General features: G+C 48.4%; 1 protein-coding gene across 5 annotated transcripts in view; it reads right to left on the bottom strand.

The window, feature by feature from the left end:
* The window catches only part of KIRREL3 (kirre like nephrin family adhesion molecule 3), a 728,850-nt gene that overhangs the window by 314,114 nt on the left and 388,871 nt on the right, over positions 1–25,865 (bottom strand). For 2 of the 5 annotated variants that reach the window (XM_044997026.1, XM_044997027.1), the window contains exon 1: positions 8,090–8,195. The exons of the other annotated variants lie outside the window; for them this stretch is intronic. In XM_044997026.1, coding sequence (XP_044852961.1) covers positions 8,090–8,189 — 100 coding nt within the window. In that variant the 5' untranslated portion in view covers positions 8,190–8,195. Of the gene's footprint in view, positions 1–8,089; positions 8,196–25,865 lie in introns of those variants that run through there. 5 annotated transcript variants of the gene reach the window in all.

Genomic DNA, 25,865 nt, shown 5'->3' with positions numbered 1-25,865 from the left:
TTTATAAACCTATTTATTGTATTATGCACTTGCAAACCACCCTGTCATCCATTTATTGCACAAATAAAATCTTAAAAGCAGAGGATTAGTCGAGTGTGTCCCTATGGGACCACAATCTGACTTTAAGGAATCCATAGCTGGAGATAAACAGACGGTGCAAAGGTTTGTGCCAGCTGATTGCCCTGTATCCTAAAATGCTGCTGGGGGAAGGGATTATTCTTCAGCTGCCCATGGATGTGGAAGTCCTGTTCATGTTAATAAGAGCTGATGTACACAGCAGATCTTCAGGGGAGAAATCTACCTCTGGGCAGAGGCCTATGTGCCAATTAAAAGTCCTACTTAAGCAAAGTCCTTGGAGTAGCCTTCTGCACAGGGGTGAGTTTCACCCTTGAGTGGCACAGCTGAACTTCATATTCTGAAGGGGCATTTCTAAGGAAGGAACACCTCAGGGGGGCCTGGATCAAGATCCAAACTTCCCTTAACTTCAGGAGTGTGTGGACCTGGCATTTCGATTTGGTCCCATCTCAGATTTCAGTGCCTGTGCAATTCCCTGCATCCCCAGGCTAATCCAGTCCCAATACTGTTGACAATAAAGGATGGAAGCTTTGGGACCAGTCCACGGATAGATTTCTTTAAGGTGTGCCCTTTGTGCCCTCCCAATCCCGGGCCGCTTGGGGACTGAAGAGGCCTGTAGAAGAATGACTCACTGACCGGCATGCCCCCTCATGGCTAGGTGTGGCAGACACTACTCCTCTGGCACTCCCTGCTGACAACCACTCCGGCTCTGTGATGGTCGATGTTTTCTCGTGACTCAGTCCTCCAGCCAGGCCACATCCAGTCCCGGGGCTACAGCGAGTCCCACAAAACTGTAGTCCATTGCCCTTACACCTGGTCTTCAGCCCAGAATCTGGACTCAGTAGTCCTTACAGCCCTGATATCTGGGGGCTTTCACTCCATCTTCCTCAGTGGCTGCTGCTATGGACTGGGACTGTAGGCAGTCTGGCCTAATACAGCTGAGCAAGTGTCAAGTCTAGTGGGCAGAGCAGGAGTCCAGGTCAGGGAACAAAGCGGAGGGTCAGCATCAGAGTCAACTGCCAGGTACCAGAGCCAGCGGTCAAGCCAGAATCAGAACCAGGGATCGAAGCTGCCCCTGCTATCCCTGCAAGATTTAATTTACCTAGTGCAGGTAACAGCCGTTCCCGTACAAGTCCACTGGGGCTTTCTGTATGCGCTCTCATTTCTGGCCCATGCCGGGGTCTGTGCTGCTGCATCTTCACTGCTATTTTAGCCATGTTGCCTCGATTAAGCTCATGTGGGTCTGTCCACCCATGTTACACCTTAAATGGAGGTGTAGACATATGCTTTGATGGCCTAGGGGGGTCTATCTAAACCATGGCAGCCTCCCTGGGCTCTGCATACTGTGGTGCTGCCCCAGACGTGCCCCTCCCACCTCTGGCATGCCCCCTATGCCAGGCTTATGAGGGAGTCCTTGAAGGACAGCCTTACGGCTGTCTCTCTGCAATGCCTGCACTGGGGGAATCCTGCCTGGCCAGAACTGGTGCTTTTAGGGCTCCTTCGTGCCATTCAGGCCCTTCTACCCACTGTAAATTGAAGAGAGGACCTCTCCCCCACGCTTCTACAATCTCTCTGCATGCAGAAGTCTCTCCGCTTCTCGAATCATTTTCATCACCTCTGCCTGGACCCCTTCTATTTCTGCTGTATCTTTCCCCAGATGCTTTCTCAGAACTGAAATCAGCACTTAAGTTGATGGCATGCCACTCATTTCCATAATGGCACGATATCACAATGATATTATTTTCTGTCCTATTTATTCATCCTAACATTTTTGTTTGTTTGCTTTTGGACTACACTGAGCAGAGTTTTTCACTGAATTGTGCCCAGTGATGCTTCCATCTTTTTCCTGTGTGGTTAAAATTCAGTTATAACCTAGCAATGTGGAGGAATAATCCAACTTATTCCTCCCAAGCGGCATTATTTTCACAGCATTTTTCAACGCTGAATCTCATCTGCCATTGTGTTGCTCATTCATCTAGCTTAGCTAGGGCCCTCTAAAGTTCCTTGTGGTCTTCCTGCTTCAAGTACTTCATCAAGAGCCAAGTGTGGTAGTTCCATTGACTTCCATAAAGCTACGCCTTTCTACACAATCAGATGATTTGGCCTGCATTTAAAGAATTTCTTGTGGATTTGTTGTATCTGTTTCTACAGTCAGCCCCCAAATCAAGTCTCGTGCTTCAAGGCATTGGCTCACTGCATGGAGAACAGGAGAAGGCCTCTGATTCCCAAGCCCAGGATAAAATGCTGAAGCGTTAAGCACTGGCCACTGTGGTTAGATGGACTGGTGGCCCTTTTTCTTCTTCCGTGGCCTCTTCACTCTTCCAGTCCATGATCAAGAGCAATTTCAAGGCAGTATGAGACCTTTCCTTCCACCCCACCTGCCCCTCCCTGGCACTTTGCAGGGGCCACTCCAGACACCTTGCAGTCCCCCTCCCTCTATGTGCCATCCACACCCTGCTGGAGTGGACGCAGGTTGCTGAGAGTTCACTGTCTCTTTAAAGAGGAGCCTGTGTTAGCGGAGACTGCGTCAGCAGAGGGAGGCCAGGTGATAGTCACATCTGTCTCATTCAGTGCTTTGCCAGCCAACAGGGACTGTGTCCACCCTAAGAACCTTTTCGACTCCTCCAAGGCAGAAAGAACGAGGACAGGCCAGGTTGCGCAGACAGCTCGCTCGGTGTCTCTTTGCTCCGTCCATCTGCTCTGCCTCCCGTGGGCATTCCTCTTGTGTGTCCGGAATCTCACATGCCCCGAGCTGTCTGTCTCCTGCCTCCTCATCTGCTTGGCAGCTCAGTCCTGAACTCCTGGTTGCTTGGGGAGTAGCCTGACAAGGGCTGCAGCAGCACTGATGTCTCCCTGGCTGCTCCCCTCCCTGCCTCAGCTTCTGACATGGAGGACCAAGAGCTTCCACTCAGTATGTCACCAAGGATATGTGGTGCGTATGTGTATGTGTGTGTGTGTGCGCGTGTGCGCCAGGAAACTGGAGTCATCCTACTGGAGAGGGCTACAAAACAGGGTGTGTGTCAAACACACTGAGCCTACTAGAAAAGCAGTATGCATTTCTCTAATGCCCTCCAACCAGAAGGATCCCCGAACCACTTCATAAACAATGTTCCTATCGCAGTCAATGGACAAATCCCTATTATCAGGTTCTGTGCACTGGGAAAACCTCACCCACCACTTGAAATGCAGCCACCTCTGGTGCAGAACACAACAGCTGTTTACCAATAGGCAGCAACACTCTGCAGCAGCTTAGGATGACGCGACATGAAAGAGAAAACCTGTATCCAATTGGGATTGCAGGGGGAAGTTACAGGGGATAAAATGGAATGGCCCAAACTGGGGATTGGCCAGGATGCCAACGGTAACTTTTCTATTCTTGTGAAAAGTGTGCTGGCTCTTTAATGGCCACAACGGCAGCAGCTCTGGGGAAGATTTTCCATGGGTCTACTCTGATAGTGTTTGAATAGGTCCCTCTTACTCCCAGGGATGGAAGGAAGGAATTTCAAGCCAACCTTCCTCTCTTTTCTTTTGTGGAACAGATGAAAACTAGCTCAGGAAAACCCCCCAAAAAAACCCAACAAAAAAGATTTGTTATGAAGCCAGGTCTAAAATCAGGGAGTGGTGTGGGGTTCTCATTTCTTCCAAAGTCACTGTGTCCATCCCAGTGTCAGTTTCAGGTGGCCTGAATATCGTATTCTCACTGAATTTGTGCCACTAGTAATGCAAACAGCACTGTATTATCTAGACACCCAGTGAGACAGTCTAGTATCCAGGGATTGCAGTCATTTATTTATTTATTTCAGTGGATATGAAAATGTGCCCAAATGCAGCTCTAGGCTCCTGTACAAAGATAGGAAACATGTCCCCATTATGCTCCTCCCAGAGCTCTAGCCTAAAACCTCTGCCCACCCAGGACATCACCTCCCCCCTAGGAAAAGCCTGAGTGACAGAGAGACTTTGCAGCATGCCTGAAAGTCAGCAGATTCAGACCAAAGTGGGGAGAGTCCAGCTCCAGAGTCCCAGATCCCTCACTTAAAACCTGAGAAACGACTGTGAAATATGCTTTTTCCTTGATTGGCTTGGAGAACTGCCCTGGTTACTGGTCTCTTCAAACCCAGATGTCCTGGAGCCTTCAAATCCAATTGCTCTGAGTCCTTCAAACCCAGCTGTCCTGAGTCCTTCAAACCCAATTGCCACGGGCCCTTTAAGTCCATCCCAAAACAGAGAAAGCATCGAAGTGCATTCAGTCTATCATTTGAAGATGACACGGCACAGCAGTCTGAGGCAGGGAACCCTGTGGTCCTTCTATTACGGAGAAATCATGCTCCAGCCTCGCAAATGACATTACTACTCTGTATCTTATAATTAAATTGTATTTGCCGGTTACCTCACAGCATGTCTGCAATTCTTGTTCATCCGAAGCCTTTTTTTTTCAATCTTCATCTTCTATTTTGTTTTTTCCCCCTTCCCAACTCTCAGCAATTTCACAAAACTCCCTAAGTTGGCTTTTTCTCGGAGAGATAAAAGAGACACACACACAGAGTGTGTGTGCTATGAAAAATCGGAGGAAGGCACCGGGATCTCTCTTGTTTTTCTCTCTGATTTCATGAGACTTGGAGTCTGGAGGTTTTTAGATAGGACTTTGGTTGTAGGATGTCCTGATGAAAGGACAGCTGGGGTGAAGCTGAGGGCGGTGCACTGGGTACACTTACTAGCCTGTAAACTTCAGACCTGGGATCAAAATGAGTCTGATGGTGAAAATGTAGTGACTCATGACCCCTTGAAAGTATCACAGAATCATGGCACAGTTTAGCAAGAGTGGATATCTTTGCTCGGGAGAGACCAATGACTGGAGTAATAGTGGGTGTGGTGGATCAGGATCGAAGTGCATCTGCTGAGCTGTGTTGGGGGACATTGGACTGAAGAGCAGGCGGTGCTGAAGAACAGAGCTGCACCCAGAGCTGTGTTGGTGGAGCACAGCTTTAGAGAAGCATGGATACTACTCGTCAGGTTGGCAGAGTGGCTCAGCTGTGTTGGGGACATAGAAGGAGGTGCTGCAGGACCAGGACGCACTAGCAGATCTGGGGGTGGGGAGGAGGATGCCCATTTTCGGCACAGTGGCTGCAGTGCACGTTCTTGCTCTTTGGCGTCCACTAAAATTCGCTCAAACTGTAGAAATGAATTGGAAAGGGCAGCCGGAAAGCACAGCCCCACCCACTGGGAATGAAGAAGGCACTGATTACACGTAAGGGGTGAAAGCTACATGAATGAAGGGATTTTCTGCTCATTCCAGCTCCATCCCTTTCCTGAAGAAATACTGCTTTGATTGAAGCATTGCAGCGTGCCAGCAGGGAGGGTCATTCCGATGTTGGGCAGTGATAGCACAGGAAAGTGAATGGTCGGTGAACATTTAAGGGCCACACTGCTGGATGTTGATTGTTGAGATGCATAGCATGGGTTCTCCAAACACCCAACAGTGGAAGATTCCATCCAGCCAAAAGAAATGACACTATCATTATGGTGATCAGGCCATAGTTATTCTGCTACAGTACAGGAAGAGAGACTTGCAGTTGGTGATAGACTTTGCTGCTTCAGTTCGGATAAGCGCTCAGAACACCCCATGCTTGGTTTGCAAAGGTACTGAGCATCCACAATGCCAGATGAAGTTGACGGGAGCTGCTCTGGGAATCGGATCCAGTGTGCTTAAGTGAACTTCTCCGCAAAATTAGCTTGGGCCCATAAGTATTCCAGCTTTTCCCCTGGGTTGTCAGCTTTCTGACGGACCTAAAATTTCCCAAGAGCAGCCATTCTGCAGGAGCTTTGGCCCAGATTCTAGTGCCTAGAAACCTTTGAGGATTTGCATCATTGTCACTTGAGCTTTCAGATCCCACAAGCACAAAATCTTTTCCAGACATCAGAAGGGCTTAGGGTTCAGCGCAAGGGATGGACGGAGGTTTGGGTTATCCCAACTGTGCACTGCCCACTCTGCTATGCTTCTGCTCCCATCAAAGTCAATAGCATAGTGCCAGATCAAAGCCCAGCTGAAGGGTTCTCCAGTCAGAGCTAGGGGGGCTTAGACCTCTATTCTAGTCCTTGCTTGGCTTGCTGCATAATTTTGGACAAGTTGCTGTGCCTCATTTTCTCCCTCTCTGCAACGTTGTTAATGACGCTCGCCACCTTTGGCCTCAAAAGCCTCTCATCAGTCAGATCCTAGACAGCAGCCTCCTGCTGTTCACTAACTGTCTGAGCTAAGCGCTGGACAAACTGCCAGCAGTGCAGAGGTTCCTTTTCGCAAAGCAACCTAGCAGAGAAACTCTTCCCGTTGCCTGGGGAAGAGGGGCAGGGTGGCTTGACAGGGGGCATCCCTCACTGCCGGGTCTCTCTGACTCTATTTGAGAATGCTGTGATTTCATAGGTCCATGCTGCCTCAGGCTGAGGGTGTCAGCAGTCACATCCTAAACAGTGGGTGGCTGGGTCCGGACTTGGCGAGGAGACGTCCACGGAAAATTCAAGTGCTGCAGGGAGTGGTGCAGAACTAGGAAGTCTCTCTGGGTGACCAGTCACAGAGGGGTGCCCAAATGCTGTCCACTGGTTGAGACACGAGACTGGGGTCTTGATCTGGCTGTCAGCCCATGGTGTTTTTCACAAAGGCTGGGGTGTTAGTTCCACTCTCGTAACTAAACTTCTGTTGGGGCAATTACATGCAGCCTTCCTGCAGTGTCCGCGCAATTTCAGCTGGAGACAGGACTCCTCTTCACTTCCTCTCCTAAGCAGCAGTGCAGCACCACTGATAAGCAGCTGCCACATCGCACCCCAGAGGTGGCTGCATGTCAGTAGCAGAGCAAAGCGATTCCCATAGACACAAAGAGCCAGATCCCATTGGAGCTATGTGGATTTACACCAGCTAAGGGTCTAGCGTGATGTTTGCAGAACATTTTGGGCTGAAAGGAGGCTAATACAGCATCAGCCTATCACACAGCGCTGCAGCGATCACAGTGCGGGAGACAGGTACAAAAGCAGCCTGGGAAACTCAAAATCAGCATAAGGGCTGGGAGCTCAGAGGCTGAAGTGTTGATCATCACCCTCCTTGATGGCTGCAGCACAGACTGAGGGATCCAACACACAGGGGGGAGTGGGGAGCAGTGGATGTCTCTTTTATGGACTACCCTGCCTCAGCACGTTACGGGCCTTGACTAAGTTAAACTCCCGGCTTGGAGCTGGTGCCTTTATGTGCCTTTTACTTGCAGCCGCTCTTCCATCTGCTGCCAGCCCGTGTAACTTATTGCAGGTACTTTGGCTCCCATTGCCAGGGGGCCATTTTCCCAGTGTTGGCTGTAATGTGAATGATATGTGACAATAGCTCCCCTGCTTCTCCCGGTGTCAGTGTGCTGCTACTGAGCACACACAGTCTCAATCCCATTAAAAGTAATGGAGTGAGATCGTCCAGGCCATTACTTTCAATGGCTCCGTTTCAGCCAGACAGCCTCAAGCGCCTGTATCCTCAAAATAGCAAGCTGGGTGGCTCCAACCTTCTCTGCTTCATTATCACATTCACGCACTCCAAATCACCAGAGCTTAATTGGAGAGACCGCCCGGTTTGTGACTGATTGACCTAAATGCTCCAGGAAAAGCACATATATTCTTCACACCTTTGACAAACATTTCTTTGCTCAGCAATTTTTTTTTTTGCATGAAAAGAAATTTCAGGGCAATGGGTTCTTCAAAAACAACCCTAAGTCCTTTTAAGAGAGTGAGGTACTTTTAAGAGAGTGAGGCGGAAAACACACACATACACCGCCTCACTCTCTTAAAAGGTACTTTTCTGAGGCTGAATGGCTGCTGCTGACTTCTCTCAGCCCAAGGCTTAGCTATAAAGCAGCACTTCCCTGCTGTAGCAGACCAGGGAGGCTGCCTGCACAACCCTGGTTGGACCTGTCACTCAGGCAAGTCCCATGGCTTGCTCCCATCATGATGCCCAGTTTACCCAAAAATGTCAAGGTCCTGAAGCTCTCACCTCTGTCCAGTCCAGGATAGGAGGTAATACATTTTTCAGCTGCTGGAGCAGAGTGCAGTAACTGTGGGATTAGCATCTTTTTCTCCACTGCACATTTCATCTGTAAACTAAGATTAAATACCTAGAGGAGAAAGCCACAGGAACAGGGAACTTTAATATTTTTCACTGCCGAGTTCACATGAATGAACAAACAGCTCAGATCTGAAGTCGGAGGTTGGGGGTGGCTTGTGGAAAGAGCTTTCCGCATGTGCCAGTTCAAGGGACCTGACTTGGAAAAGTTTCTCTCCCGCCTGACAGCTGAGACACCTTCAACCTTTTGCACGCCATAAGGCTGGTGTCTCTGCCCTGGAAGGAAACACCCACCATCCCTGCCAAAGTGAGACAAGGAGGAAGGGTGTGGAAACACCATATGGATACAAAGTGAAATAAATCAGGGGTAGGAGCAGAGCTGGGCTAATGAATCAGAGCATTGGTCTGTCTGCTCTTGAGTCCTGCCTCCAGTAGTTGCCAACAACTTCAGAGGAAGTCGGGACTTCTCCATAAAGTGCCTTTAGTACACAACTGTGGTACTCATGAAAGGGTCAGGGGGTCCTGACTGCAGTGGGACAGCCACTTATGCCCTGAAGCCTGTGGCTTGATTGACCTTATCCTGGCATGAACACCTATTAATATTCATGAAATTATCCAGCCTATTTAAAAATCCAGATGCCCCACCTGGACTGCTATGTATCATGCAAGGAAATGCTAAGACATGCTTAGGGCCTTTGTTCAGAGCTCCTGGACTCATGCACATTGTGTCCTACATGGCTGAGGTGTGAACTCTACTCCATTCTCCGTGACATTTGAGATATGGTGGTCACCTTATGGTTCTAGGCGTCTCCCATGAAATAGCTGAGAGCCATCAGTTATAGAGCTTGTCTAAAGGACTGCATTGGCTAAGCTAATTATTATGGTGCTTTACAAACCATCCATCCATCCCTACTATACCACCCCCACCATGGTCCCTATTTATTTTGTTTTCATCATGTAAACATAGGTGGTGCTAGAGCTGCTGGAGAATCAGCCCCCTCCCCTCACAATCTACCAGCTCACCATCTTTTCTCCATTTTTGGCTGTGCCACCCCACGCGCATGCCCAGCTTGGTGGGCAAAGTTCCACATCTGGTGGCGCAAGGGCCAGAAAGGGAGCAGGGCGGGACAACACAGGGGGCAGGATCCCGCCTGAACGCAAAGGTGTGCATCAAGCGATGCTGTGGCAGGCTTCTCTGAAATCTGCAAGGAGCGAGAGCCAACGGGCCACAGTGAGGAGCCGGGCCCAGGGTAGCAGGAAAGCAGCTGCCACAATAAGGTGAGTGTGGGGTGGGTCACTCTTCAAGCACACCCTGCCTGAGGATTACTAGCACAGTAGCTATTCAGTTTCACTCAGCCTTCCCAAAGCACATTGTCACCCACTGCCTACGCACATAAACATCAAAGGATGTGAACTCCGGGTCATGGCGCCCGGCCACATTATTAAAAATACCACCCAATGGAGGCTAAACCAGTGGTAGTAAACCAGCTAGTCCTTTCTCTGCACAAAAGCAGCCAGTCAGCATGAATGTCCCTTGGCTGGCCTCCTGCAAACGCCCACCACCACCACCAAAAGGTGCCGAGTAGGTCAAGGCCGTAGGGTCACCAGCCTCTCATTCATGGAAAGAGTCACCACGCCCCCACAAGCATAATGGAATTTGCAGAGGAGTCACCGCAGCAGAAGTCAGGGCTGAGTAGCTGCTGCCATAGTCAGCCATAACCGTCTCCTGCCTTGTCACTGGTCTTGGACATAGGCTGGGCACCCATGTTCTTCCTGCATGGAAAATCTGGCGTGTTTTTACCACCCTTACAGGGGGAAGAATAATGTATCCCCGTCTACACTGGCAATGAAAAGGTGTGAGCTGAAACCATTTCTGAGATTTTGTTCTGCATCTAATTAAAAAAAAAAACAGTTTCCCAGAATTCATGGTGCTGTGGAGATCCTGGGCATCCTGATCTGCAAATCTCCTACCTGCAGTCATCTTCAAACCAAAAAAAAAGAAGCATATTGTACAAGCAAAAACCACTCTCTTAAAGGTTTGGTTTAAGAGTGTGTTTTAACGGCTGTCACACTGACCCAGTGCAGAGTGCTTGGATTAAGAACATAGGTGGCATTGAAGGAATAATGATGTTATCTGTAAGACATATCTTATCTATAAGACGCAGGAAGCCTGACTTAGGACCTTTCCTGGAGCTATCTTCAAAAGAACACCAACAAAAATAAACTCCTGTGTGAGAGCTGCGATTATTCCCAAACAGATTCTGTTAGAATGACACAACTTTCCAAGCAGGCAAGAGGATTTGGGGCAAATCAGGGGTACTTCAGAAGTAGCAGGGAGCGTATCTCAGCGGAGTTTGGGGTTCAGCATTCAGGAGTTCCTCTGGGCCATCTGGAACTCTTCAATCAGCAACAAGCATCCCGGGATGAGTTTCCCTAGCTGTATTTCAGCATGGCTAGTCCTGCCTGGAGCCCCAGAATTGACTAAGCGGTGGAAACTCTCCAAAAAGGAACTGATCTGAACACTCCTGTATGTCTTCGCTTCTAAAAATAAGCAAAACTTGGGACATGGGATGATGTGTATTGTTTAGAACTGGTTTGCCCGTTCCTCCTCTGCACACAATGGGGAAGCCTGGGAGGAAGGCCAGATGAATGCCCTGCGTATACGTAGGCTTGGCAGAATTTAATTTTATTTTTTTTTGCAATTTTGATCATTAATATTTATTTTTATTTTAAATTCCATCCATTTTTAACCATTTTAACTCTGACTGTTGCAGGAAATTAACAGGGGAGGAGTTAGGGTTGGGGTGAGGGTGGTGCTGACACTGGGGTTGCAGGGGGCTTCCTGCATATCCGAGGAGCCCAAGACACCTGGGCACAAGATGCAGGGAAGGCTGTGGTTCTGAATGAGCAGAGCAAAGACCCCCAGCCAAGGACGACATGAGGAGTGTGAGTCCCTCGCTGTGGGGCTGCAAAGGGCTCCACACCCGATCCCTGCAAGCAGGGGCGGCTCTAGCAATTTCGCCGCCCCAAGCACGGCGGCACGCCGTGGGGGGGCACTCTGGCAGTCGCCGGTCCCGCGGCTCCGGGGGACCTCCTGCAGACGTTCCTGCGGAGGGTCCGCTGGTCCCGCGGCTCCGGTGGAGCATCCGCAGGCATGCCTGTGGGAGGTCCACCGGAGCTGCCTGCTGCCCTCCCGGCGACAGGCAAAGCGCCCCCCGCAGCATGCCGCCCCAAGCACGCACTTGGCGCGCTGGGGTCTGGAGCCGGCCCTGCCTGCAAGCACAAGGTCTATGGCGGTGAGCGGGGAGGAACGAGGCTGCACTACACCCTAACTATTATTAATGGATATTTCTTTTGTCAATTTCAGTAGGTCAGCAGAAATTGACGTTTGCGGATTTCTATCGATTGAAAACAAATCCTGCCAAGCCTACACATAAATATTTTGCTACATCCAGCCTCTTCCAAGCACAGGAGAGGCTAGGATTTTTGTCACCATTCAACAACAGGACCCGGACATCAGTGCTTCCATGGGAGAAAGGAGAGATCTCCCAGAGAGAGTTCCCTTATCCATGTGATCCCAGCAGGCAAGCGCCTTGTTAACTCTTCTGCACATTGTCGGGGATGGGGGTTGTTGCCCACGTAAAGACTGAGAAAGAACTGAATAAGGTGCGAAGGATGGAGACCACTGAAAACTGATGCTAACTACTCCACTGAAACTAGGCGGTCAATAATACTTAGTGCTGAGGTAGACCACAAAGCACACTGCAGAGAAGGGTCTGTATCATTATATAGATGGAGGAGCTGAGAAGAATTGAGTTGGCTAAGATCACACAGCAGGGAATAGATCCCAAGTTTTGGAGAATTCTATTCTATTCCAAAGTTCTTAACTGCACTTACTGCTAACCATTGAACTTCACTGCTTCCTCTGTATAACATTTCAGGAAACGAGCATATACTTTCTATAACTTTATGACTCATTTTAAAATAAATCTCTCCTCCCAGTACCTGCCTGAACCTGAGTGCAGGACCTCACCTTTCTGTGTTTTCTCAGCCCATCAAGCACCTCTCAAACGACACAATGGACTGAATCTCACATGCTGCATTGGGGGCTGGGGATGCTGAAAGGGAAAACCAGAGTTTCTGAGCTGTGGTCCTGGAGGGTTAATGCAAGCCTCTCTGTTCACTTTTAGAATGTATTTATTTGTCATTTTTAGGTTGACGTTTGTATTGTGCTAAGCTGGTACCACAAATGCTCTAGTTTAAAATTAACTAGTCAATCCTTGGTTTAAAAATAAACATATCAGATCATCTTTAACAAAATAAACACAGGATTTTCCATTCTGGATTATATGCTGTATTTACCCATGTACGTGGTATGGCTTTATTTTCTGCGTGCTACACCTTTAAATCACTAAGGACTCTTCTGTCTGTAGAGACAGACAGCTATTTGTGTTCAGTTCAGTGCAGACTGTTGCAGAAGGGACACACACACTGTGCTCTCTCTCACTGGCAATTTACTTGTGTTCTTTCTGAGGCATATGAACTAGGGGTCAGAGAGGCAAGTTGCTGGTTGAGTGTGTAGAGAACAAAAAGGGTTAGATATCCAAAAACACAAAGGACAATTAGAGGCCTGATCCACACAGAAAGCCAATGGGAATTGAATGCCTCATTCCCATTTGTGGGAAATATTTCCCCCAAAGTCTTTGGTTGCTAAATGGAAAAAAAAAACCCAAACAAACAGAAGAGATTGGACCATTGGTCCCTCTATTGGGACAGTAGCTAACAGAGATGCTTTAGGAGATGGAGTAATGCTACCACATAACCGATCGTGTACCTTTCTTCTTTCTCATGTTGGCCTCTAAAAATCCTACAGAAAGAGAGGGGTTTCCACTGCATTTCCAAAGAGCAAAGGAAGATGCGCTAGGAATGCTGATTGACTGGCAGGGGCTATCTGCCTTTCAAAGGACATTGAACGCCATTGTTTTAATCAATAATATATTATTTCCTCCGTGTTTGATATCCTCCTGTTTGTTTATGATGTGTAAATAGGGATTTCCAGTGATCTGAATGTGTTCGTTAAATGTAGCTAACACGCGGCATGTGAAAACTGCTGGCTGGCCCTGCAGGCCTTTCAGGAAAAGGAGCAGCTGCTTCCGTCACAATGACATTTTCATGAGCAAATGTGGAACGGAAAGGAAAGGAAAGGAACGGAAAGCACAAAACGACACAGAGGTCAAAGCGGGGCTCCATGCACAGAAAACAGAGGGCGCACCTTATGCTAGGATCTTGCAGACATCATTGTGAAGGGAATGTTAAATATTGTTATGACCTTACAGCGAGACGCTTCTTACACAGAATAGAGGAAAGAGCTCTCGCCTCTTCTTTGAAAGGCATTCTTGGACCTCTCTGAGGCTCTCTCTGCTTTATCTCTGAGACAGGGTAGTGTAACGAGAACTCCCATCTTTTGCAGTAAAAAGACTTTTGTCCCATTCCTGTCTATTTAAGGAGACGGAAATCGAGGTCTTGACCCACTGTAGCCATCAAAAATCTTATGGCACTGTTCACAGGAGGAATAATAATAGTGTCACTCCGCCCTTCTATAGCAGCCTTTCATCCATTGATCTCAAAGCACTTATAAAGACAGGTAAGTATCCTCGTCCCCACTCAGGGTTACTGAGGCATAGCGCAGTGATGTGTCCAGGTTAAGACAGTGGAAGATCTAAGAACAGAACACAGAGCTCTCAGTCCATGTAAACGTAGGGTCTGTCTACACTGCTGTCACAGGGCGTGACTGCAGCTTGTGTAGACACACCCGAGCTAGCTTTAATCTAGCTAGCTTGGGTCCACGGCAGGGAAGCCCCAGTATCACGGGCTTCAGTGTGAGCTGTTCAAGCCTGCCCAGAGCCCTCGGTTATTACTCAGGCAGCTAGCCCATGCCGAAGTCTGAGCTGCTGCGACTTCACTGCTCTGGTACCTGAGCGAGCTAGATTGAAGCTAGCTGGGGTACTTCCACACAAGCTGCAGTCATGCCCTGTGATTGCAGCACAGCCACTCCCTAGCGGGTTTACACTGCCACCTATCACTAGAGTATCTAAGGCTACGTCTACCCTTGGAACTGAGGGTGTGATTCCCAGCTTGAGGGAGGAGACACATCTGTGTTCGCGCTCCTCGAGCTAGCATGCTAGAAATAATAGCGTAGCTGCAGTAGCTAGCTGCCCTGAGTACAAATCCGCCCACGCGCCATGGACGGCTCTTCGGGGCGGCTAGCCCATAATGCCACTCACTGCTTCTAGGGCTACCCTGGAACTACTACGATTCTTAGCATGCTACCTCTGAGATGTGAGCTCTTCTCCTCTCTCTGCCATTGACTCTTTCTACATCAGTGGGCAAGTAACCTCACTTCTCCACACCTCTCTGGAAAATAGGTGCAACACTTTTCATCTCCTCTCAAAGGGGCCTAGACATTCCATTCTGAGTGCTTGTAAAACGCTTTGAAATGATATCAGCGTACAAGGGATTGTTATTCCTCGCCTCCCCTTAGCTGTCGTGTGGTGTTATTGTGCCGTGTCTAACAGCTGTTGCGTTCCAGCTCGGAGCTGCCTGCTCCTCGGCCCTGAATTGAGTCTTCAAACAGAAATGGATAAATATCTCAATAAATAAAGTAGACAGACAGCTGCATCAGCCTAATCAGTTGGGTAATGTCTGGGAAGTGCTTGGAAGTCCTTCTGTAGTAAAGGCACTATATTAAGGTAAATGGTGATGATAATCATTAAATGCCTTCTGCATCTTTGAAACCTACTGATGGAACATGATACAAGTTGGGCATCTGGTTTTCAGCCTTTATAGGCTGGAAAAAAAATCAGGGAGGTGTATTTTTGGCAAATAAATGTGATCTCATAAAGCCTGGCCTGATTCCAACTTGCCTAATAGCATTTCTCCTCTCTAAAGTCCCTCTGTCACATCAAGTGCACACAGGATTCTTCAATCCCTCTCCTCAGCACCTTGTGGCACAGTGGGCTTCTCTTTGCTATTGCCCTTAGGGGTGCATGGATAACATAGGGAGGCAGCATGGCCTAGAAGGCAGGATGCTGAATTGGGAGTCAGGACAGCTTGGTTCCATCAGCCCTGTTGCACAGAGGAGGAAAAACGAGCCATGGGGATGTGACTTGCTCAGGGTCACCAAGTGCATCAGGCCTGGTCTCCAGATAGGTGAGCATAGCTACTCTGAAAAATTCACACCCCTGGGTGCCACGCAGTAGCTAGACTGACTTTACCCCTGGTGTAGATGCAGGTAGGTCAATGGAAGGCTTCTTCTGCCATCAACCTAGCTACAGCCACTCAGGGAGGTGGATTAACTACGTCAATGGAAAACCCTCTTTCCTCGCAGTGGGAAGTGTCTACCCTGCGGTCCTACCATGGAACAGCTGCAGCACTGGAGCTGTAGCACCTGGAGCACAGTCATGGCCTCAGTGGCAGAAAACTAGAACCCTGGTGTCCTGATTCCCAGAGCCCTGTTATAAACATCAGAGCTTAGGGTGTATTATGCTTCACAAGAATTGCAGCCCATCCTGGGGGAGAGCAGCTTTTGAATTCTGCTCCTTGTCCCTGGAGCAAGTTACACCAATCCCAGGGACTGCTCCAAGTTACGTGTGCTATGCTTGCCCCTTGGGGACTGCTCTGGGGTCCAGCATCGGTGCAGTGTGCTGTGCTCCAGCCACACCAGAACTGCCTGACAGCCCAGGTCAGCCCTGTGCGAGGGCCTGCACCCGTGGGTGGAATGGGCTGCTCCAACAGACCTCCATTAGTGAGGGAAACCCCTTGATGCAAAGGATATTACCCTGGGTGCAGGGAACGTTCTGCCACATTTACAGCCCCTTTACACTGCCTGTAGTGGGGACAGAATCAGACTTCAATGCTATTCCTTGGCAGTCACAAACCTGTTAGTTATTCACCTATGGTCCTCCCTCCATCGCTGACTTCACAGCATGCAGGGCTGGGGAACATAGCACCAATGGGAGCAGCTGACACAAGCCACTGAATCAAAAATACTGGCGCTACTTTATCTATCTGAAGGGGCATAGTCTAAGAGATGTTAATTTAATATATTTCTACCTTCTGAATGGCTTCACTAAATTGAAAGCACAGTACAATATATGTGACTCATTAGGCTGTGTAATACAGTCCCTGCAAATTTAGATTAGGCATGATTATAACTTAAATAAAATAGTTTGAACACAGTTCTTATAGCCATCTATCTTTCCTCCCCTTCGTACTGCAAGACGGAAAGTGAATGTGAGGAACAGAGGGCTTTGTCAGCAGAACCAGCCTGGACGAGGACCATAGGCACGAGGCTTTCACTTGCCTATTGCAGGACACCGAACCAGAGAAATTCAGTGCGGGAAGGGACTCGAGAGGTCATCTAGTCCAGCCCCCTGCACTGAGGCAGGACCAAGTAAACCTAGACCAGCCATGACAGCTGTTTGCCCAACGTGTTCTTAAAAATCTCCAGTGACAGGGATTCCACAACCGCCCTAAGTAACCTATTCCAGTGCTTAACTATCCTTATAGTCAGAAAGTTCTTCCTAATATCTAACTGAAATCTCCCTTGCTGCAAACTAAGCCAGATAAGTTTTGTCCTACCTTCAGTGGACATGAACAACTGATCATCATGCTCTTTCAGACAGCCCTGAACGTATCTGAAGACTATCGGGTTCGCCCCTCAGTCTCCTTTTCTCAAGAATAAACATGCCCAGGTTTTTTTTTAACCTTTCCTCCTAGGTCAGGTTTTCTAAACCTTTTATCAGTTTTGTTGCTCTCCTCCAGACTCTCTCCAATTTATCCACATCTTTCCTAACATGTGGCACCCAGAACTGGGCCCAATACTTCAGCTGAGGCCTCACCAGTGCCGAGTCGAGTAGAACAATCACCTCCCGTGTCTTATATATGACACTCATGTTAATACTCATCAGAATTATATTTGTCTTTTTTGCCACTGCACCACATTTTTGGCTCATATTCAATTTGTGACGCACTGTAGCCCTGAGATACTTTTCTGCAGCACTACCACCTCCCGAGCTATTCCCCAATTTGTATTTGTACATTTGATTTTTCCTTCCTAAGTGTCGTAGTTTGCACTTGTCTGCACTGAATCATCTTGTTGATTTCTTAACAATTCTCCAATTTTTCAAGGTCATTCTAATCCTGTCCTCCGAAGTGCTTGCAACCCCTCCCAGATTGGTGTCATCTGCAAATTTTATAAGCATACTATCTACTCCATTAGCCAAGTCATTAATGAAAATATCGGCTGGTATGGGACTCAGGACTGACCCTTGCGGTATCCCACTACATATGACTACCCAGTTTGACAGTGAGCCATTAGTAATTACTCTTTGAGTATGGGTTTTCAACCATTTTGGGACCCCATCTTACAGTATGTTCAACATGAACAACTTCCATTAGGAGAACAGTGCCCCTGTAAGGCTGGGATGGAATTGTACATGGAATAGGAATGCTCCTTCCGCCTCTCCTGCCTTTGGAAATGGATGGTGCCAGGAGGGTCACTTGATGCAGCCATGGCTCCTGGGGCTAATATCTTACCAGGTCTTACAAGCTAAACAGGGTTGATTCTAGTCAGCATCTGGACAGGAGACCTTCATTAAAAGCCCAAGGTTCTGCAAGAAGTCCAAATTTGCAGTAGACTTTTCGCAATTTAGGCTGAGCTTTGACTAGATAACAAACCATGAACCCAGGTGAGCCGGCTAGCAAACAAGCCCCAAATCAGCCCCCTGAGCACCTCATGTGGGCCACTGTATGTGCCCCATTGGCTGTTCCATCATCCATATACAATCCAGCTCAGCTGCTTTACCTGCATAGGAAGAGAGGGGGCTGTAGTAAAGGGAAAGCCCACAGCATGCTCAAAAACCAGCTGGTGTCTTTGCTAAGCTCGTAGGCCTGGAGATCTTGGAGGAGATGATTTAAAACCCAAGCACTGTTGATCACCTGAGGAGCAATGTGTTTGCCCAACCTCAGGTCCCCGCCGTTTATGAGAACTACATGTTGCATACATCTTTCCTGTTGCTAGCGATACATTTTACATTTTTGGATGCCTTGGTCATTACCTTCATGGAACCATACAAATTAGACCTATGAGGCTATGAATGTCTACCCAGAGGCCCCAGGCCAGTGCAAGATGGATCCCTTCAGCATATATTTTTGAGCACCTTTCTCAGTCTAGTTTTCAATGACTCCAATGATGGGGTGAGGAATCAGTTACTCAGTTAGGGGGAAAGGTGGGTTGTGTTACAGCAATGCTCTATAGAGAATATGTGTATAGAGAATATGTAACATCACTTTGGGTTTTTTTAGAAACACTGAAACTTGTTGCTGTGCCCTGACAATGGCTTCCTTTGTGCTGTTCTTTACGTCATTTCTTAAGAGTTTAGATGGGTTAGTGGCAAGAAGCTGAATAGATCTTCCATCTCTTCCCATACACCGATTATTCACACCATGGTAGCTCTTATCATTAGGAAATTTCATTCATTAAGTTTTTTTTCCTTTCCATGGTTCCATGTAAGCACACTTCCCTTTACAGCCCAGCCGAGCGCGGCACCTTAGGGAACATCTTACAAAGAGATGAAGAACCACATAGGGCAAAGATGACATTTCAGGGAAAAACGGGCGATGAGAGAGCTCCACTAGGCTGCAAAAAGGGAACACACAGACTTAATGAACTGTAAATGGGTGACCTCCGGGGGACCCCAATAAGTTACCACTTACTAAACCATTAACACCTCCTAAGCAGGAGAGCAGATAAAACTGAAGGTGATTACAGCTCTTGCAATCAACGGGCTACAGATGGGCTCACAGTGCATTAGTTAGCAATGCACTAAGCTGATCAGAAGGTGCATGGGGCCAGCAGCAGCCCCCTGGAAGGGCTGAAGGGGGCTCCCCCATGCAGGCCCTGAATACTGAAGGCAAAGGCAAAAGCAAGGTGGGCATGGCTCCAGTGCTGGCTGTCATGAGTTGGTGCAGACTAAGAAGATTTGCAGCACTTTTCCAGAGGATCGGGTTATCCCAATCCGTCCTGCTGCTTAGAAACCAGCATTGGGTGTTATTACGTCTGATGCGCTGCCCTCTCTCTGGGAATGTGCAGAGAGGATCTTTGACTCAGCTTGTGTTACACGCACCGTTGTACATCCTATCTGGCATGTTGGCAGCGAGAATTTATTTCTCCACAATACACTCCCCCCCCCACACACAGAGAACAGTCCTCCTTTCCCCCTGACAGAGTACCCTTCCATATACACACACACAACCACACAGCCTATCCCCTCACACACAAAGTACCACACACATACACAACTTCGTACACAGAGTACTAGTCACATACAAACACACCAGCTACCTCCTGCCCCCAACGTGACCCTCCACAGCCCCAAATACACACACACGCACATATACCCAGGACTCTCCAGAAACCTAGAAGTCCACTCACACACACACATAGCTCTCCACAAACCTAGTGTACCACTCACACATACACACAGCTTTGCATACACCCACACAAAGTAACACACCCACACATGCATACACACATGACTCTCCACAAGCCCAGAGTACCACACACACATACACCCAGCTATGGATATACCCACATCCACACAAAGTACCACACATGCACACACGCACCCCCCCACACACACACAGAGTACCACAGTCCTTCAGCATACACACAGAGTACCATGTGCATACACAATACTACATACACACTCTTTTTACTGTCTTGCCTTAATTGCCTGTAATTGTCCCTCATTAGGGGCACATAATAAACTTTGCAGGACGAGGGAATGATACAATCTTGGGCATAGGTAGGGCTGGATTACGGCTAAACTGACTGTGACTGTAACCTTCGGAAATGGTCAGCGCTGGCGCTTTGGGAAGTGATTTGCAGCCATTTCTGCCTTGATGGGAAAGTACCGGAGGGGATAATTACTCACAAGTCACCAGTGTCCTGGCTCCAAGCAGCTGAAGCCTGAGACACAGGCACGGTGGGGGGAAGCGTCTCCAGTGGACGGTCTCTGCCCAGTCCTGCTCTAGCAGTGGTGGGGAGGAGAGAGAGAAAGAGGCTACCTGGCTTCAGTCCTCAGTGCACTTGCAGCAGACGTCTGAGGAGATGCATGGTAGCCTGAGCATGGCACATCCGGCTGGTTAAAGGACACGAGGATATGTGAGTGTGGGATGGATGGACCTGCTCCTGCAACAACCCTGACTCTGATGGGAAGACCAGCTGTGTCACTCAGAGCAGAACTCAGACAAGCATTTTATGTTCAGGGATGGACAGCAGCACCAAGGAAGGAATATTAGTATTAGTATTTGCTAGAGTTAGGCACCATGGTAATTCCTGTGCAAGCCCCACAGCTCTGCCAAAGCAACTCACAGACCTAACCTGCAGCACCCTTGCTGTTCCAGCCAGGGTCCTTCACAACCCAGCCCGTCAATCCCAACTCGCTGGACCCCTTGCTATTGCACCATGCCCTGCTATTCCAGCCCTGGCTTCCCGCACAGAGCTCGCCCAAGGCACCTCACTCCCCGGCCCCCAGTTCAGCCCAGCCAAAGCACCTCAGTTCATGATCAGCAGAGCCCTCTGCTATTGCACTTCTGGGTGCCCATGCTAAATGGGTAAACGCTGTGACAATTTACCATCACAGACTCCTCCGTCCATTCCCAGGGAGACAGCAATGAAAAGAGGCTACTTGGAAAGGAAAGAAATGTACTTAGCGAGAGCTCACTCCAGCTTAAAGTAGGAATGTTCCCTCACAGCTACAGAGAGACACTCTCATTTAACTGACAATGGTGCTGGGGTAGTGTATCTGCAGCTGGATGATTGAGACCCATGGAGCAAGAAAAGCTGAACCTGACTCACTGAGTGCCCCGGACTTCCCAACACATACCTTTTGGGCTGCATGTATTATGGCTTCCCATTGTGCAATGTTAGAAATGAACATAAGCATGGCCATACTGGGTCAGATCAATGGTCCATCTAGCCCAGGATCCTGTCTCCCGACAGTTGCTGGTGCCAAATGCTTCAGAGGGAATGAACAGAATAGGGCAATGATTACATGATCCAGCCCCTGTAATCCAGTCCCAGCTATTGGCAGTCAGAAGTTTAGGGACCCCCAGAGAATGACCCCAAATGCACCTCTCTGCTATTACATGGTGTGTCTAATCCATGTGAAGCAAACAAAAGATACAAATTCTAGGCAACTCACACACACACAGGTAAAGTGAACACATACACACACCATCTCACAATGGCATTTAGAGATTTACATCTTTTCTTTGGTTTCCCATTTGCAAGGATAAATTTCTCTGTTGGTGTAAATGGCAAAAATCCATAGAAATCAATTAAGCAGGGCCCATTTTACCCCCAAAGAGAATTTGGTCCATGATTTCCAGCCATGCAATAGTGCCAGGTAAGCTGTGCACGAAGGACTCAAAAAAGCTAGGGACCAATTTGCAAAAGATCTATTTTGCAAGGAACAAAAAGGCTGAGGAGCTGGTGCAGGCCAGGCTTGGAGCTGTCATATTTACAGGTTCCCCATTGCGTCCAGGGATTCTCATCACAGCGTCTCCCCAGCAGTTCACTAGGTAATTTCCTGACTCATCAGTCACCACCTGCCTTATTCAGCCATTGTGAACTGGTGACTCAAAAATTGCCTTTATTTAGTTCTGTTATCAGGAGCTCGCAGAGCCTTTCTGCTTTCCACTCCAGTTGCTTTCAGTCCAGCCGTGGGATGCAGGAACATCACAACAGCCTGCGAGGCTGACAAACCCCCGCATGCCTCCCGAGAAAAACCAGGGATGTCACAAGAATGTGCCAACACTTAAGTGCAGCACACACGGCCAGCCAAGCGTGCGAACACTTATTCTGGGAACGTGCTCCTTTGTTATAGTTTTGCACCAACAAGAGCTCTCCTCAGTCTAGTCTGGCGGAATTGTGACCAGGAATTTCCTGAATACACTCAGGCCCAGATCTGCAGCAGGTGCAAATGGATGCAGCTCCTTTGACTTCAGAGGAGCAATGCAGATTTACACCCACTGAGCATCTGGCCCTTAGATTTGTGGAACTAAACAGATTACATGGCTTGTATGTTGCAGTCTTTGACTGTCCCTCTATAGAGACTAATTCTGTTCCCCCCACACAATTAATGACTAATTCGGCCTCAGGATCTGTAGGATCAGTTGAGGATCAACGGTAACACAATGCAACTAGTTTACAATGTACAAATTCACAAGTCACACAGTGCATTCCCAGTGCAATACATGTGCAGTGTAATGGAATTTGTTCGCAACACAAATCAAGGTGCTTACTCCTGTGGACTCATTGCAGTCTATTTGCAACACAACGCAACAGGATTTGCAATGCAAGGCAGAATGTACACACCGTGCAACGTGTTTGCCACGCCTCTGTTTCAGAGGAGAATGTGAATGGGCTGAGTCTCTAAATCCTCAGCAGACCCTGCATCAACGTCCAGACACATTCTCACCACCTCCACAAGCTGGCTGGAGCTAAATGGATCCACCTATCAATAAAACTCAGCAGTTATTAGCTGGAATTTTAGCACAGGGCTGTCACAGCAAAGGCTGCGTTGACTCAGCGGATAGGTGACAGCAAGCATACATAGCAACAAGGATCCCACTGGTACCTGAGTTTAGATAAGGAGTTTCCACTTTCCCCCAACCCACGAGTGAGTCTGAAACATCCCATCAGATGGTGTCAGGGCAGAGGACTCCCTTCTCTCCTCAACACATCTGCCAGCTTTCCTGACCTCCATCCAACGTTGGGCCCCTACAGGCGCATTCCTGCTGGCAAAGAAGGCTGGATGGGACTCTGCCTCATGCTAAGCAAGCATGGCTCCTCAAGGAAGCAGTGTGGTTAAGAGGATGGGGAGAGACTCGGAAGGAGGAGACCTGGGTCCTCTTTCCATTTCTGCTGCTCACTCTGGATAAGTCACATTCCCTCACTGGAGGTCAGTCTCCTCATCTATGCAATGGAGACAATGATTCCCACCTGCCTACATCAAGCGCTTCTTTGAGATCTATGGATGAGAAGTGCACTTGGAGTGTTAAATATTATTTCTAACCTATCTCAGATCGGTGCCCAGATGCCACAGAGATGGGCACAGTATAAAAACCTACCCACGCTTAACACTATGGTATCAGAACAGCAAAGCAACACGATGCCACTCCCTCCCCAGTGCCCTGGAGTCTGGGGCATAGCTTCCCTAGCCCACCCAGTCCTGGGGATCCACGATAGGTCTACACTGGCCAGGTCAATTGATTCAGGGTCACGGGGCTTGGGCTGTAGGGCTAAAATAGCAGTGTAGACTGTCCCATTTGGGCTGTAGCCAGGCTCCAAGACCCTCCCTTCCTCGCCGGGTTTCAGAGCCAGGGCTCCAGCCCGAGTGGGAACATCGACACTGCTATTTTTAGCCCTGCCGCCCAAGCCCTGTGAGCCCAAGTCAGCTGACCTGGGCTCTGAGGCTTGGTGCTGTGGGGTTGTTTTTTTTGTTGTGTTTTGTTTTTTGCAGTGTAGCCATATCCTGAAAGGCCAGCAATCAACCTTGGGTCTCCTGCATGGCAGTGCAGGCAGCACTAGGCTACTCATGCATGAACAATAGAATTTATGGATGTGCAAATAAACGGCGATGTAATGCAATTAATTGACGCCCCCTCCTTGTCCATGTAACGTTTCCCAAACTACAGGGCATGGGCGACTTCCACTAATCTCTCCCGCCTCAGCCGGTGACATTGCACAAACCCCTGGTAATGTCAGGCTCATGTTAACATTTGCATTAAGAAGCCTGCTGACAGACGAGCTTGGATGTTACCGGCTTTACTGTCTTGGTTTACAGCGCACGTTTGCAGAGTGCTTACTGATTAAGAAATGAGACACTTGCAAACAAGGGGAAAACCGCTAGATTAAATGCACAACGCAGAACTTCTAATGTCCACTGAGCTTGTATATCAGTCAGGCTTCCTCCATTATTTGGTATTACTTGAATGGGTCCATCAACTTATACAGAAATGAAACTTCCATTAACCCCTCACCCCGCAACACAGACACAACTTTCTTAATACTTGCTAGTCTTATGTTTATGACAAAACCCTTCGGAATGCCAGCTGTCTTTCCGAGTCTGCAGTGCAGACACATCATGGCTGTGAATTATTCCACTTCTCTCAGTGCCATGTTTACTCTGAAGCCTAGCCAGGACAAAAAATCAAAATCCCAAAAACATTCACGAACTGGAAAGTGTGAAAAAAAAATTGGTTCAGGTCAATTAAAATATTTCACTGCCTAATTTTAAAATGTTTTCTTTCCATTTCTACCATTTTTTAATTTGCAATTCTTTTCTTTTTTAATATCACCAGCTTAAATTATTTTCAAGTCGAAAAGTATGTGACTTTTTTCCACCAAAAGTTTGTGTTTTGATGAATTGGCATTTTCCTACCAAAAAAAGTGGTGTCAAAATTTTTCCAACCAGGTCTAGTTGTGTGAATAAATAATTTGAAGATTGTGAGGTGCTCAGATGCCATGGTGAGGCAGGTGGGCCGTGTAAGTCCCTTAGATAGAGTTATGCTTCTAAAAGCCTTGGTCATGCAGAAAGGTTTAGCACAGCCTGGGGATTTGGTTAAAACCCAGTTAGTCCTCATCTTCAGTGTGGGTCTAACAGAGATGAAAGAGAGCCGTCTGGTAACCTGATCCCTGGCATAGTTGAATATGTATGGCAAACAGGACTGATCTGAGATAGGCATTTCTCTGTAGGTGGCTTTTTGTAGGTCATGAGGTGGTGTGAAGCAGGGGAGGGAGCAGGGGGGCATTTTATTCTAAATACATATTTAAAAAGAAGCTTTTGGGATCCCAACGTGGCTATCAATCATCCAGCATTTTACAGCCCGGGGCTGAGAACATCAGACTGGAAAAGGAACAGAGGAGGATCTAGGGAAAGCAAATTATGAGGCAGTAACAGCTGGAAGGCGCCTTGCTCATACAGGGACTGTGTGAATTGTGAAGACGGCCCACTGGGCTAGGCCATGGAGGCAAAACACATGAATAATGCAGGAGGCGAGTAAAGGCCTTTCCCAGGAAGGGCAGGAATGAGGGGAACACACAGGGCTCTCACTCCTTCGCATGCTTGGCATGTCAGGACCTGCGCATGCCCATGTCCCCTCAGCACCAGGTGGGTAGACAGAGCTTTAGAGAAAAGCAGGAAATGGACCCTGACACTGGTATATGCTATGTATCCCCCATTCATAGCGCATGTAAGTTTGGTACAGTTGCACGCTGTAGAACCGGAGGCTTTCTGCTCTCGAGTACCCTGCTTCAATCCTCAGCCCCCATCACCACAGGATCTGCCCTTCAGATCTAACAACAGCCACGCAAGGCCTGAGCCAAATCCCACCAAAGTCCACGGGAGCCATTTCAACGGGCTCTGGATCAGGCCTGCAGCAAGGTGATCTCAGAGGCGCTCATAGCTGGGTGGCAGCATTCTCTGTATCTTCACCCCTTTCTGATTCCCTCAATACTCCCTGCAGTGACATCCACCCCTCTAAAGCACTCCTGCAGATTTGGCCAGGACGTCCCCCCCATCACAATAATGGAGCCACCACTGTGGGTGAGTGCAGGGTAGGCTTGCTCTGCAAACCC

Source organism: Mauremys mutica, chromosome 22, assembly GCF_020497125.1.
Source record: "Mauremys mutica isolate MM-2020 ecotype Southern chromosome 22, ASM2049712v1, whole genome shotgun sequence".
NCBI classification, from domain to species: domain Eukaryota; kingdom Metazoa; phylum Chordata; order Testudines; family Geoemydidae; genus Mauremys; species Mauremys mutica.
The sequence above is the reverse complement of the archived record's forward strand: the minus strand, read 5'-3'. Positions and strand labels throughout refer to the sequence as shown.